The sequence below is a fragment of the Cataglyphis hispanica genome, chromosome 23, assembly GCF_021464435.1.
Source record: "Cataglyphis hispanica isolate Lineage 1 chromosome 23, ULB_Chis1_1.0, whole genome shotgun sequence".
NCBI lineage: Eukaryota > Metazoa > Arthropoda > Insecta > Hymenoptera > Formicidae > Cataglyphis > Cataglyphis hispanica.
The window spans coordinates 218,013-235,004 of NC_065976.1; the positions used below are offsets into that span (position 1 = coordinate 218,013).

The 16,992-nt window shown below is 39.2% G+C and overlaps 1 protein-coding gene across 1 annotated transcript; it reads left to right on the forward strand.

Moving 5' to 3' along the window:
• Nucleotides 1-3,918: 3,918 nt before the first annotated feature.
• LOC126857930 (vesicular acetylcholine transporter) lies at nt 3,919-12,147 on the forward strand. The gene is made up of 2 exons (XM_050607841.1): nt 3,919-4,067; nt 5,724-12,147. Exon 2 carries the CDS (start codon nt 5,903-5,905, stop codon nt 7,667-7,669), a length of 1,767 nt encoding a protein of 588 aa, XP_050463798.1. The 5' UTR covers nt 3,919-4,067; nt 5,724-5,902; the 3' UTR covers nt 7,670-12,147.
• Nucleotides 12,148-16,992: the final 4,845 nt, after the last annotated feature.

Here is a 16,992-nt window from a genome sequence, read left to right on the forward strand (position 1 = left end):
ATAGAGCAATAAGCTAAAATGAAAAATTCGCTAGTCCATACTTTGTAATTCAAAGTTTAAAAGATACTTTCTTTTTGTTTGTAATCTTTAATTACAATCGCATTATTTGTTTCCATAATTGCAATTTATTACTTATCAAATTAAATATCAATAATTATATTTAATACAAGTTTAAGTTGGAAGATCAGCTGGAAATTTTTTACAAATTTTATTCAGTTTTTTTAGCTAGCTCTTTTTAAAGTAAGTTTTAAAGTAATTTAATATTCCATTAAGGATTAGAGAGCTAAATTCTTTAGCGTCGTATTATTACATAATACAATCCCAGAAGGCGATAGAAATAAATATAAAAAGAAAATGTGAGGGAGACGAGAGAAGGCGTTGAACGCGTAGAAATAATTAGCATATCTTTTTTCGTGTTAAAAATAAGCGATTGTGCAGAACGTGAAGTTTTTGATCTCTGGAACTCGTGCGTGTCGAGGAACTCGTGCTCGCTATCGATATAAAGATACTTTTGACCTTATCTATACGATGATTATAACATTGATCGGTTTATGCAGGATTCGAAAAAGTCTAGTAGCACGTAACTCGTTACGCAGCCTCGGTCACTCGACTTTTGACCTCTCGCATTCCCCTTCGAATAGCTGATTGTCAATCCCCTTGTGCGCATCTACCTGGCTATCTGTCTTGAATTCGCCTTGTTTTTACAGCGATACAAAAAAGTGAGAGTTAAATAATTTTCAATTTAATTATTATTGACTTTGTCAGGTTCTTTCTATGTTCTGTACAATATGGAAAAGAAAGGATCTTTTTAAATCACATTAACATTAACTTTAATATGCTTCCAATATTTTCAATATCGGCTATTATGAAATAAAGGAAAAATTTTAATTTATCTTCCGTAATTTTGCCTTCCGTTTTGTATAGATATTGAATGAAAAGGAAAAAAAAAGAGTGGATATCATAAGAAATTTTAATCCAGTATATGATATCAAATAATCAACGTTATCGTATATTATTAATTAATTTCTACTTATGGTACGGCCACAAATGTGAATTATATTTCGTAAATTATTTTAGGTATAATTATTTTAGGTATATTTCATAAATTGTAACGTCACTGAACGCAAAGCGATCGTGAGCAAAGCCGAAAATCAATCGAATAGCAGCCTCGATATCGAAACGCGAATGTTGATTAACGTGTAGAGCTGCACCGAAATTACGTCTGCAATTATTATCCTATCTGAAGGCGATGGTAGCGAAGGCGTGAGAGGCGCGGTGAATCCTCGCTCTAAGTACCGATAAGCGATCGTAATCCTCCAGAGTCTGCCAGCAAACGAAGACGGAAGAGAGCACGGTGACACGATGTCTCTTAGAAAACTGAAGCGCGCTATACTCACGGCTGAGCCGCCACTCGGGACAGGGTCTCGCAACCTTTCACCTCACTTTACCCTCGCGCGACCAGGTAACGGATAAGCACGCGATCCGTCGGTTGAAGAGCACTGGTCCCAGAAGGGAGGAGAAGAAACGAGCGGGGCCACCACACGTTCGAGAACCCCTTCGGAACGGGGTGGCAGCCCACATAGTCGCCTCACACAGGTGAGGCTGATATCGACCTGACGCCAGAAATACCGCGCAGCATCGACCGTCGTCGTTATACCTGGTCTCGCTCTCCCCCGCCTGCCACCCTTACCCGCCGTCGTCGTCACCCCCGGCGGAGGATGCCGGCGTCCGCGTACAGTCGATGGTGGAGGGTTTGGGGGCTGACGCACGGCCTTGCTGCCGCCAATCCCTGGATCCTGGTGGTCGCGGCTGCGCCCTGCCGTGTTTTCCGCAGCGGAACCGCCGCCGACGTTGCTGCCGCTACCGCGACGGCGAGAGAGGGCGCCGCGGCGACCCGGTGGCGGGGAGGACTACGAGGGCAGACGTTCCAAAGCCACCCCGACGGAGAGACACGCCGAGACACCCCTGCCATTGGGAGTCCTTCGGTCTTAGTAAGTATTCCGGCCCATCTCTCTTTCCTTACTCTGTATTCTCGTATCATTCCTTTCTCTCGCTTGCTCTTCTCGCTTTTGTCTTGTTCTTCATATTTCTGGAAGAATACGCGCTCGTGAAATTTCCTACGAGGGTTCTTGTGCGCGGCTTCCGAGCTCGTTTGGCAGAAATCGGTAGTCTCCGATACGACGATTCAAACTAGAATCTTGTATAATTTATAAATGTTTTTTTCTTCTCTATTTTCATTCGATGTTCGTTGAATGAAGAGTTATTTCTATGAAAATCTGAATTTGAAAAGATTTATGTTGAAGCGACGATAACCGTTGAGGCATGCCATTTTTATGGAATAAAGGCCCTTTTGATAATTTCGTGTTCATCTGACTTTGTAAGATTCAATCGAATTATTGAGGATTAATAGAACTTTCGCTCGTGCACAATTTTCCTTTACGCTTTTTTCCAGCTTTGCTTGAATAATATATAGACTGACTAAAGAGAGCTTAAAAAATATATATATATTTAAACATATATACAATTTATATACACACACACACACACACACACACACACACACACACACACACACAACATATATGCACAAATGATATCACTTTACGATATTGATTTTCAATTGGTTGTTCCTGTAATTTTGCATTAATATTTTTTTTTTTTTTGAATCTATCTTGATTTTTCGAGCTAAATCTTAGATTTTAACGCAATTTAAAATGTTATTTGAAAATTGAGAAAAAGTAACATGAATAACACCGTGCAGCTAATATTTCTAATATCTCCCATTTTAAATTTGTATCTATTATTACAAAGTGTAACGTTAACAATATTAAAGTTGATTTGCAATACATTTTAAATTACAAAACAAACATTTTTACTTTGCTATTTATTATAAGGTATAATTGTATTCTTGCATAAAATATAAAAATGACGAGATTGAAAATTAGAATTAAAAAAAATGGTATATTTTTTCGTGTTAATTTAAATTCTTCAACGAAAAATATTGTTTGTTGTATAACGCGTGATCAAATTGACGCTAAGAAAATCCTAGACTTACGGTTGAAATTTGCGATTACAAGAGCGATGCGAATAATAAGGGATATTGCTGAACCCCTCTTGCAAACAATGGCGTACGAAATAACACGTGGCTGTCAAATAACTATATTGCGATGCGACGATATGAGGGAGTAAAAATTACCTTGGGAAGTTACGCACGTGTGTAATGCCCGGTCTTCCTCAAATGTGCACAGTATAAGAGACTCGGATGTTATAGATAGATGCAGAAATGCTAAATTTATCTTATCCATTGGTATAACGTGTACATAAGATAATAGAAAGGTTAGTAAAAATTGTGTCGAACGTATATATATACATATATACGAGAAGATATGAATATATAGAGTAAAAGCCATGCCTCACACACAATTGCGCGGGTTAAAAATATGATGATGATGATGATGAATTTCAACTCAAAGATTGACGGATTCTTCCTTTGTTTTCTCCTTAAATCAATGTTTCTTTACAAAAGGAAAAGGGGAATAAACATCTGTACAGATATAAGCCTATCGTATAATTCGTATAAAATCCGTTTTAATCAGATTTTTACGATGGAAAGGAATTATTTAAATGTGCCTCTCCTTCATTTGATAGACAACGCCTGAGGATCGATCGCTTTGACGTTGAAATATTGCAAAACGTTGCAGAATCATCAGAGACAAAGCTATTCTTGCGCCAAATTTATGATATTCCTGCATACATTTTCTCTTTTGGGAATATATACTCGTACATGTATATATTTTTTTCTCAAAATAATAATTTATTATTTACTATTAATTATTCACATATTAATCACGTAGATGCTATCGTTGTTGCAGGCTCAATTGTGAATTCGGCTGAAAAGGTGGAGGGCCCGGGGACGCGGGGAGCCAAGGAGTCGGTGAACGACTCGAAGGACGAAGACGGATCGGACGTCGCCTCGACTCTGAGCGGCCTGCTCGCCGGTCTTCCGACCTTGGCGGGCCCCCAACGCCTCGCCAATTCCCTCAGGCAGAAGTTCGCCAGTAACTCTGGTGAGTCGATGAATCGTTTTTACGTGCGGCGTATGTCGTCGGGGAGGCTCGCGTTCCAAGTTCGCCCATCGATCACATCCGTGACAACGATCGGCAGGCGTCGTTTCGCGAACGCGAGAACCATCGTCTCCAAATCGATCGCCCCCTACAATCCTGCTTCGGATTAAATGTTATTGCACGGGTTCACGACATCGACATTTTTTTTTTATTTTACATTCACGAAAGATTTCAACGAATCGAGATGATAACAGAGTATATGAATCATAAAATCAAGCACACGGCAAATCAGATTAGGTAGATATTTAATCCAGATTTTGCGACAAATTTTCGCGTTCCTAGAAAAGTTGTTAAGTGCTCTTTATATTAATTGCACTTACCAACTTTTCCCGTCGACTCGTGAGAGAGATGTGGCTCTAATTTCTTTCTACTGCTCCCAACCTTTTCGAGAAACATCCATTATTTTACTACATTCTTAATTTCATAGAAATTATCATTTTCCATCATGCTCTTGTACTGTTCTCTTAATTAACAAAGGAAAAAAAATGGAGAAAGCGACCAAAAGGTTGCTTTCATTTAAAATATGAACAGTATCTAAAAGAGAAAAATGTCTATTTTTTCTCATGTATAAAGTATTTTAATAATTTAATGCTAATTTTTTATATAAATGACAGTAGATTATGAAAATTGGAATAATTAAATTTTAGATTGAGGAAATTTAGGTAATTAAAGTTTTATAATTACACAATAGTGAAACAAGGTCTTCTTTTATTTAAAGAAATAAAAAGATGAAAATATAAATAATACATTTATTAATTTGATTAAAAGCTATTGTAATCATGAAAATATAATTATACTTAAATTCTTGAATTATTATTTAAATTTTCTTTATCTTCTACTCTCTTTTTATTTCTTAGTTAAAGGAGGCTCCTTAACACTATTCATTGGTTTTATGTAATTGGTTATTGATTTCAATGATTGACAACTCGATAAAGCCGTAATAATATCGAATAGCAATATCGCCATTAATACTCTCGGTAACGTTAACATTCGTGAAGTGATTAGCGGGCGACCCTGCCGACAATGTCTAACACGCGTCGACCCTCGCCCCTTGTTTTCTCAGCGCTTTCCCGCGCTGTTTTTATCTCCACCGTGTAACACGATACACGATATACTAGGCTCAGGTATATAGAGTCGATCTCGCCTTATCGTGGGGGAGCCTCCATCCGGTGTCGTGTTCTCTTTCAAGCACGCGCGGGGAAGCAAACCCGCGCAGAGAAAAATAGTCGAGAGAGCGGGTGTACGTTTTTTTTTTTTTTTCCCTCACACAAGTGCTGCGTATTCGTGATCGCGTGGTTGGGTCGGACGATGGATTCTGGGTGGTTTGGATGGGCATCGTCGTTCCGCGCTAACCAGGCCGGGTCAGGGCTCCCTCATTTTCTTTTTTTTCTTCTTTATCTTCAGCAATTCTTCCCAATCCTGAGTCGCTTCTCCGACGCGTTTTCGCGATCTGACGGCAATCTCCTGCTATCGCGAAGCCTGTCGGTTGCTGTTGCGGAGAAACGGTATTGCATAAATAGCGTATAAAAGAAAAAATCCGCGTGAATCGGTTAATCGAACGCGAGAGCTAATCGTCGCCAACTCGGTGATCTGTTGTAGGTTACCCCCGGCCCGGCCTGATGCGCGCCGCCCCTATCGCGACGATCTCCTCGTCACGCTCGCTTCCCGAGGTCGCACGACTGGTGACCGCGGTTAGTCTCACCCGTTAAGACACAGACACAGAAAAAAGACCGGAAGAGAACTCTGGTCGCTCCGTGAGCGGCCACTTAGAGAACGTCATGACGACGATACCAATACTCAACATGAAGTTCGGCGAGCTCAAGGAGATTGTCTGGACAAAGCTGCAGGAGCCCAAGGCTCAGCGCAAACTGGTTCTCGTCATCGTTTCCATAGCGCTACTGCTGGACAACATGTTGTACATGGTGATAGTGCCTATCATACCGGATTATCTCAAGTACGTGGGTGCGTTTGGACCGGAGGAAGAGACCAACAGCACCGACGCTCCTTCGGGCCATCACGGCCAGGACTCCGCCACCGGAGTATTGTTCGCTTCAAAGGCAATCGTGCAGTTGATGGTTAACCCATTTTCCGGCGCGTTGATCGACCGGATCGGCTACGATATACCTATGATGATTGGTCTCTGCATCATGTTCCTGTCAACCAGCGTGTTTGCGTGCGGCAAAAGCTACAGCGTGCTGTTCTTCGCGAGAAGTCTGCAAGGTGTTGGTTCCGCATTCGCCGATACCGCTGGTCTCGCCATGATCGCTGATCGTTTCACGGAGGAAGCAGAACGTTCGAAAGCACTCGGTATCGCCCTAGCATTTATCAGTTTCGGCTGCTTGGTCGCACCGCCATTCGGCGGCGCCTTATATCAATTCGCCGGCAAGGAAGTGCCGTTCCTGATATTGGCGTTTGTCAGTCTAGCGGATGGCTTCATGCTATTACTGGTGATGAAGCCTATCAGACAACAATTACGCGAACGCCGCGAAGAAATACCCAAGTCGACGATACCGATCTGGCGGTTGTTAATGGATCCATACATTGCAGTGTGCGCGGGTGCTCTGATGATGTCCAATGTCGCGCTGGCCTTCCTCGAGCCGACCATCTCGTTATGGATGGAAGATACAATGACTCACGATAACTGGAAGATTGGTATGATATGGCTACCGGCATTCTTCCCGCACGTACTCGGCGTGGTTATCACTGTGAGGATGGCAAAGCGATATCCGCAGTATCAATGGCTGATGGCAGCCGGCGGGCTCGCACTCGAAGGTCTCTGTTGTTTCATCATACCGTTCTCCAATTCGTACAAGGTGCTGATGATACCGTTGTGCGGCATCTGCTTCGGCATCGCTCTTATTGACACCGCATTGCTACCCACTCTGGGTTACCTGGTGGACGTCAGATATGTATCGGTCTACGGTAGCATCTACGCGATTGCTGACATCTCGTATAGCGTAGCATACGCGGTTGGTCCAATCATAGCTGGCGGCGTAGTCGAGGCAATTGGTTTCACCGCGCTCAACATCGGCATTGCCTTCTCGAATCTTCTCTACGCGCCAGTGCTTTATTATCTACGACACATCTACGATTTCAAGCCGTTCCAAGACGAGGCGAACGTGTTGATGCAGGATCCACCCGACAAGGAATATCAGACGTACGTTCTGCAGGAGCAACGGCCGGTTAGTGGCGAGATCGGTAACCACTTAAATCAGACACGCATGGAGACAAACGTCGACCAGGGCTACGATCAAAACTACCAGACGCCCACGCAGATCGGCTACGGCGGCTACGGTGCACAGAATGCGAACATTGGCTACGCTCAATCCGCGCATGAACAACCACCGGTCTACAATCAACCGCCAGTTTACAATCAACAACCGACAAGCTACGGTCAACCTGTCGATTACGGCCAGCAGAGAAATTACGCGGTCGACCAGGAGCGGGCAGGAGGCCAGGTCGACGTGAATCCCTTCAGGAGACAACCGGATGTAGATCAACGACCGGCCGGAGACAGCAATCCCTTTAGACAAGGAATGTATTAAGAGGGATGGCCGTCGCCGCTAGTGTCGTCCACGTGTCCAACGATCGAAAGTGTGCATTCGAGAGTCTTCGAGACAGGCTTCCACAACTTAATGGCAGAGAATTGATGTAAGGTAGCTCGGCGAGATCCTCCTCAGGAGCGACGGCGATCGAAACTCTCGATCAGTCTGCGGGGGATCGCCGCTCCGATCGCTTTATCGGGGATGATACAGGGGCAACGACTTCCAGAGTGATTTCCTCAAACGGTCACGGAAAGTCATCCTTGCGAATGATGAATCCTAGGATCCGTCGCGTGTGGTATCGGCAGTACGAAGGAGAAAAAGAGAGAAGACGAGAAACGTTGCTGAAGATGCAAGATATATCGTTGAAAGACTGAAAAACGACGATTGATATTAGAAAATGCTTGCCGGAAGCGAAAATAAGGACCTTGAGGAAGACGAGTAATCGCAACATCGAAATAAAATTAGAGTGAGAAGAAAGAGAAATGTATCGATGCTATGGAGAGAAGATGAGGAAAAATAACATTCTACATCTAGGATGCGAGCCATTGTATAAAGTGTAAGAGAAAAAGAGAGAGGAAGAGAGGATTCACGGCCGCGACGAAGGCTTCCCGTCAGCAAGGACCTTCGCTCGCGGATTGCCGCCGGGCAAGTTTTGAATTTTTATCGCTTTCGTTGAAAATTGTTCTACATTGCTGAACGGAAATATCATATCATTAATTAAGGCGTCAGAGAAATCTAGGAAGTAAGGCTTTAAGTTAGATAGCCGATTATATAGAGGTTGTGACGAGGATGATCGAAGCTCGTTCCGCGAACCGCTCTTTATTGACAAAGTACTTGTCTCTCTGCTTTAATTCTTTCAAATAATTTTCTTATTATGCAAAAAAAAATTTAGTGTTTGCGATTATCTGAGGCTTTTACATTTTAAAACTGTTACTTGTTGTGCGTTTTATTGTTGTTAATAAGATTCTTTTTTACGATTGGAATAATTATTACAAATTATTATTGATAAAGATAGCACATGATGAAGACTATTAAAAATTAAAAATAATTTTCAATGTTTGATATTGTTTCACCCTCTATTTATTTGTTATCTATTTTTCGTCTTTAAAAAAGGAAATTGTTTCTTTTAAATGTTAATAAAATTGAATATAAGTACTTTTCTCGTTTAGATAATTAAGATAATTTGAGAAGAGATAATTTCTTAAATTAATATCTTAAATTCAATCGTTTGATTAATTTTTTTTACACTAAAGTACTTTGCCGCAATAACGGAGCCATAGCAGTACCAAAGCGCGAGCGAATCGAAGTATAAACATATCTGTATTTTTATGAGATTACTTTTCTAATTATAGATATTTCATTCGAACCGAATTTGGTTCATGCGAGAAATCGCGCGATATCTAGATGTAGGCATGCATTTCTATATGTATATAAATATCAAACTTTATCATGTGTCAGAGTGACTCGGATGTAAGATTTTGCAGCAACTATCGCGAAATATTATCATCCTATAAGAAAAACGTACTTCAATTATTTCAAGCATAAAATATTTGTAATATTGTTTTGTGTAGAAGAAGAAAATTTCATTTCAGCTTATCTATGTTATCTTCTTTTCTAATATTTCATAATTCACATAACGTGGAAATTTTTATTGAAACATTTATGAAGATGATGAAATATCGCAAATTTATGTTTCTCGCAATTTTCGATACCTCTGTCAAGTCTTACGACCGAGTGCACGGCATACATCCGTACCTACTCGTCAATACTAAGAAGCATCGCTGAAAAGTGAATAAATAAATAAGTAATTAATTAACTAACATTAATGCATTAGTTATATTAATACGATGTTCGCCGGCGAGAGGGGCGCGTAAAAAAAAGGAAGAGGGGGGAGGGGGAGGATTTCTCGATCTTCAGGGAATCCGCTTCGCTCGTTTCGATCTCGGACCTCAGGACCACACGCCCGTCGTCGCGCGGATCCTCGAGGATCGATTTCCGCGGGTACTTTGAGTTAACAGTGCCTGAACTTTGCAGTTTTTACCCCCGTCGTGTGTCGCGAGAAATTAGTAGTACGAATACGCGCGAATAATCATTAAAAGTTCTCCCCGTAAAAGATCCAAGCAAGTGTGTAACCCGACCTAACGTAACGTAGACACACTCTCTATTAGACACTCGCTATACATATGTACCTAAACGTAGACTATACGCGTTTTTGTTTTTTTTTTTGTTTTTTTGTTTTATAGCTGAGAAAGAAAGTAAAGAGCGTTTTATCTCCGCAATGACATTTTGTTTTAATGAGCTGGCCTCTAAAGTTAAGAGTTTTATCGTAACGTGGCAACATATGGCTTGCCGATAATTATCATAGTGATTCTGCTGATAAAAATTGAGCGAAAATTAATGGATCCCTCGGAATGATTAAGAAATGTAAACTTTGCGATTGATTTACTAAACATTTGTTAATTAAATTAAGTAAATATAATTAATATATATATTTTTAATCAACAAGTATTATTTAATTACTTTTCTATATTTTTACAGAAAACGTTTTTCTGTTATTTTAAAATATATGATCGTATATTACACAAAGTTGAATCTTTTTTTTTTTTTGATTCAAGGTAAGTAAAACTTCGTGTCAAAGAATTTGCGATAATTATCGACAAGACGTTGCATCGATTGCACTACGATTATACATACACATATTACACGTATATCGTATAAGAATTATTCGTAGCTTCTTTTATCTCTTGTAAATATATATTATGCGCAAAAGGGAGAAAGAAAGAAAGCTTTTTCCTTCACGCGGATACGACGCATATTGGATGTTCCGGAACTATTGTGTTATCATTTCTTTCAATTACATATTCTTCGAGCGATATTTTTGCAATATAATAAAAGCTCAACTTAAAATCCAAGTTAAAACAAGATTCACTTAAAATTCGATGAAGAAAAGATTTTTATTTTATCTTTATACACCTGTAAATATTATTTTATGAAATATGATGCATTTTCAATTACTTGTGTAATCGAGTACTGTTCAAGTCTGGGACAATGAAATAATAATTTTTTCTCTTGTTCAGTTCTTAATATTTGTGGTCTTTGATAGTTCTGTGACATCCAATGTATCTTGCCTACTTGTATCATATCGTTCATGAATGTTGTGAAAGGGATGGTGTATGTGAGAATAAAATTCTTCTTCTACGTCGAAGGACTAAAGGTCAATGATGGGCACAACTATTATTGTCCTGACATTCGTCTGCGTAGATGTGTGCGGATCTCAAAAGCAAAATAAAGAAAACTTTTCTTAAAACGGGATAAGTTTCTTTTTGAATAAAACAGAAGAGATGCGCGTGCATTTTTCGCGAAAAAAAGTGATAACGTAAAATTTTCTGAAGACATAGCAAATGTATTAAGAACTAGTTTCGCGATACAATTTAACAAGAAAATTCTCTTGATCTAAGAATTATCTCTCTCTTTCGAAAAGAAGAATATCGATGATTTTATTTTGCTTTTGAAATTCTTATTTATTGAATACGAGAAATTCGCTGTTCTCAGATATTTTGTTAAGTTTCGACGATTATAAGATGGTACTATTTGTTGTAATTACTAAGAGTGAGAAAGAGAAAATGGCGAGAATTTTCTCTATTGTGTACAGAGAAATTTCTAAATCATGCACCGATAATCTATAGATAATTACCGGCTAATTTGCGGATGAATCTTTTCTCTCTACTTGATAAAATACCAAATTTAATTTAAAATTTCAACTTTTCAAAATATATTAGATCTGCATAAAAATTATCATTGAAAAGTTTTTTTTTTTATGACAAATGAAGCAACATAAACACAGTGCATTCTCTATATTGAAATCTCGCTCAGTATGCTCAGTTGGGAACGGTGTATAAAATGCAAATATGAACGCTAGTTTCTCAACAATATTTTTCTCACCTCAAAACCGAGTCTAATTCGCAAGTGTTGCGAGAAAGGGGACGGCGACGGAGTGCCGGAGATCGACGATCTCCAGTTTATCATATTACGACAGAGTGCGCAATACGCAAACACATATCATAAAAGAGAAAGAGAAAGAGAGAGAGAGAGAGAAAACGGAGTAAAAACATGACCACCGGGATTATATATCTAATTATCCGTGCATAATGCATCTTATCCGTGCGCGACAAAGAAGTCGGTCGTGCATCTCGAAATTATCCGTAAGCATATAGCATACTTAATTGCAATACGTCCGCACTTTGCGCGTACATATACACAAACACACAGCCATAAACGATACATGTACACACACTCGCGATTCTATACGTATATCATAAAAAATATACACAGACACAGACACACACACACACACACATGTATGTATGTATATTTAATTGATGAAAAACCAAGTAATTTGAAATGAGTATGTAATTGAAATCCTATGACATTGTAATGTTGTTGAACCGGTTATTAAAGATGTCATTGTTACCGAAGAATATCATGTGTTGCACTTTATGCTATATCAATGGCCTTTATCACGATTTCTTGAATCACTTGAATCACATTTGGATATTTATGCAATTAATATGATCTCTCATAACTATTTCTTATAATTTTGATTGGAAAAATAATTTCCTTTTACGCCGATAGGCTCTTTTATATCAGAGAATAAAAAAAGAAAGAATAGTGCAAATGTCACGAATTCATTATAAATTATTATTTTCACACGGCATGTATCAAGAGTATAATATATAACTACTCATTTCTTTCGTTCGCACGCTCGAGAAAAAAAAGGGGGAGAGAAGAGAAAGAGAGAGAGAGAGAGAGCAATATTTAAAGACGAATTATACCGATATAATACCGCAAAATGCTGCAAAGGATCATGAACTTTGGATCGACAAGTGATGAGAAAAGGGCAAGGAAAGGGCTTAAGCCTTTAAGAACATTGTCGCGTGGCACGTGCCGCGCGGAATTCGGGCCTAATGAAAAAGCGAGCGAGGAGAAGCGAAGCGAGAGGAGCGAGGCATTCACGGGATGTCTGCGGGGCCCTAGTGTCACCCTAACCCCATCAAAGTGTAATAATATTTATATTAGGGCGCAGCCCTGACAGAGGGTAGGACGAGCCTCAGAGATACCCCGGGGAAGGGGCGTCCATTCCTCTCCCCTTTCTGTACCGGGTGTCTCCTGGTAACGACCGGCCCGCGGCTCGTTCCGCAGATATCGATCGTGGCCCCGTAACGAGTACGCCGCATCGATAACGCCACTGTTCCCCGTCGTAGATATCGATTAATCGGACGAGATACACGAGATATACGCATGATGATCACACTTAGAGCACGATTAAATCAATGTGAATTTTGTCAACGTTATCTATGCGACCTTTGCACGATAGCCATTTTAACAAAATGCTGAATTTTGCGGAGTTTATTTTTCATTTTTGTTAAAAAAATTGGTTCACATCTCGATAATTCCTATATAATAAGAAGCATGTTTGATACGTACATGGTATCTTTTTTGTCAAAGATTGAAAGAATTTTCTCTTAAAAAAGTTAATCCGTATTTATAAATTTTTAAGCTATTCAAAAAGAAAAGATGTAAAAACTGCATCTTGCAGATATTATTAAGATCTTAATCTTCAACTAATTTTAGAAATTTGTAATTGATTACTAATTTGTTTAAAATTTTCAAGCTATAATAAATATTCAAAAAATATATGCCGGATAATTAATGTAAGAAAAGTTTCAGATTTTTTTTCTACGACAGAGCGTTTCGTTATACGATACATTTATTTTGAGTTACATAAGTAACATATACATATTGTATATGTACATATACTTCGCTCGTGTATAATCATCTACTCAAATCTTTACATGTCCCAGATCTCGCAAGGTTGTCCTAGATTAAAGTCGATGTGCGTCGGTGTGCGCGAATATCGATCCGCTTCTATTTTCGTTCTCCGTATAACGATACCCAAATATTTTTGGTTTTATATTTGTAAAAAATGTGGCATTTACGTTTCTTTCTTAATAAGTATTTTTTAAATTCTTATCATTTCAAGTTTGATCTAAATCTAGATTCTTTTGTGGATAGACCATTCAGTGATTTCAGTCAATGAACAGTATCGTCTTTTCAGAGACTTCAATAAGTTTCTCTACGATTTTATCGAATCATAATAGATTAAAAAATATGAGATATTATATAAATTATAAATGTCATAAATAAAAAAGTGTTCACAAAAGTACAATTTAATTATGACATTTTTAAAATGAAATCTGGCCAAACGTATAAAAATGCCGTGTGCTTAATATTTGTTCCTAAAATAAAATTGAATATAATTATTTATATATGATGTTGTACATTATTTTATATCCATCGAAATAAGAAAGGAGATAATGATTTGTAATGTGCTTCTCTCTAAAAAGTCATCATTAAATAATGTAGAAACAATTCGTATCATTTCCACGAATAAAATTTATAGAATACATGCCGGATAAATATATAATGTTAAATTTTACATTGCATTTTTACAAAATCAAGTTATAGGATTTATCGACGAATTGTTCGTATAGTTAACATTTTATTTTAATAAGTCAGAGAATGTCACCGACTATAGATACGAAAATTACTCGAGTTTGTTAGGAAATTCAGTCTCGAGCGTATCTCGAGAACGGTTCCAAAGCAGCAAACGAGTCGACAAATTGGATTCACGGGATGCTGGACGTTACGTCGGAGATGCATGATCGGGATAAGGTGGTCCACCGAACTCGATTAGATTTCTGGCGCCTCTTCCCTCCTCTCCGCTCCTTATCCTGGCTCGCGACCCTTCGAGATTGGCCAGGCACGATTAATTGACGGTAGTCCCTTCGAGACTCCTCGACAAGATTCGAAACGACAGCTACGAATTCCAGGAGGGTGCGAAGAAAGGCATAAGGGTGTACGTACTCGACGTGGATCCGTGTCGGGTGTCAGTGCTTTAAGATTAAGTCATTTAGCCTAACTTGTTGATCGCAAATTTACGCTACGCAGTAGCGGAGAACGCGCCGAGAAGAGGAGAGGTCTTCTTACAGTGTAATTAAACTGCCGTCGCGAGAGTGTCGCGAATTTTCAATGAAATATGCTAAAATATTATAAAGATCTCAAAGATTTTTTTTCAACTGTCAGAAACTTGGAATATTAGTGAGAAATTTTGATAGCATCTACTTTAATGTTTCTGAACTATATCGTTCGTAAATAATTTTTTATTGCTTGAATATTTTAATTATTTTTATTTCTTTATCTCTTTTAATTGTGCAAACGCAAAGATTCTTATGACATAAATGTATTACACGTTCATCGATTATGACACGGACGTCATTATGTACCTTCCTCGGGGTATAAATCCATTTATCATGCTGATACGTGTGCCTATATCGTTAGTGACCGACTGTTAATGCTAGCTAATTAATGATCCCGCAGCGACCACCATAGTCGAAATTCAGAATCTAGAATGAAAAGTTCACTCTGTCATTTGTCTTCGACCAAACTGCATATTGGAAATAATCGCGAAGCTGAGTATATAATGTCACGTGTTTGAAAGCGCGAAAGCAATAATAATTTTGGAAGAGAAAATGAAACGAAAATATTATTATATATATTTTTCTTGAATTTTAATATTGAGAAAATAAAAAGAGTAGCGTTGACATGATGAATTTTATATAGAAGATTAGTCAATTTTTAACTTTTAATATTAAAGAAAAGTTTATTCGGAGATGAACCAGTGACATTTGGCGTTTCTAGAACACAATATTTATATTCAGCATAATTTAATTTGAAAAGTATAATGTGACATTTCGAATGTGCGTAAATGTGCCGAATCGGAGATTCAATTTAGAATCTTGGCAAAAGCATTTTCGCTTGCGATATCTCGAGGATTTCCGCCGAGAAACGTGAATCGATGGGTCAATGGGTCAAAAAAAGAACCCTGACTGAAGAGAAAAAAGACGAGTCACGAGTGGCGTTCACGGTGGCAAAAAAAAACATTGATTGAACGCGGAGGGTGCCACGCCGCCGCCGGTGTTGTCGAGGACCGATGAGGCGAATAATCGGATTTAGGGATTATCAGCTCTCTTCGATGTCGGGTCAGTATCATCGTTATCGGTATCGTCATCGATTTCGGGTGTCATAAGCGAGATAAACGAGTCATCATTGTCGTAGTCCAAAAATCCTTGTCACAAATTTATCTAGGTAACAATTATATTTGCGATTCGTTGAATCAAGAGAGGGGAAGGGGAAAAAGTCAAAGACGGAATGATATTTAACATGCTCTATCTAGTTACATTTTACAAGGGGAACCTTTCAACAAAGTATAACAAGATACAGCATCCATTTAAAAGACATTTTTTCGTAGTCTATTTTTGTAACAAAAATCCGCATCAGCTGTTTTCAAGATACAGATCGTAAAAAAAGTTTCCCGTAAATTTCGCTTTAGAAGCAGAAGTAAATGCTAAATAAATATACGGATGAAAAAAGTGACGATGAATTTCACCTCAGTTTAGAATATCTTATAATCCATTAGATCTAAGCATCTCGCATCGCTGCCGGCATTATTGCTGGCATATAGGATGCTGAATCCGCCTTTACGCTCATTTTACGCTGGACCCTCTTATCTCGGCAATAAATTTCTTTCGATACGCCACGCGCGCTCTCCTCCATTTCGAGAATCATCCCTCAATAACCCTATCGAGCACCGTCGAATCGGTATCTGCGGTTTCTCGCACCCGGGAAACATCTAGATAGGGATGCTGCGTTACGGTGCGTGTGGCCGATAATAACGCTAGTTTATCGCATGATTTATCAAGCGCGATCGTAACATTGGGGGGTGGAAAGGGGGTCGTAGCTGTGACAAATTGTCGATCTGCAGGAAGGGTGAGAAAGAAAGAGTAATAGAGAGAAAGAGATACATCGGTCTACGCCTACATCTGTTTCCGTGCTAATACCTTGTATAACTCTTATGGGGGTTGACGACTTGGGGACAGCCATGGAAAGGGGCAGCATAGTCCGGAAGCGAGGAAGGAAGAGCCGTGCGAGAAAGAGAGAGAAAGAGAGAGAGAGAGAGAGAGAGAGAGAGAGAGAGAGAAAAAAGGATGCGATGATTCTCATCGTCTACACTCGCCCGAAGATGTATCGCGCTCGATGTGTCGCCGTGTATTTTCGAGCTCGACACAATATAAATAATGCATCCCGTTCTCTTGCGTCGCGCGAGATCGCGGATGTGGATCGACGTGTCGATTTCTATGGCGGCCGAGCGATCATCCATCATTTCGCGGATCCGCGCGGACAAGATCCACGCACGTCATTTTATT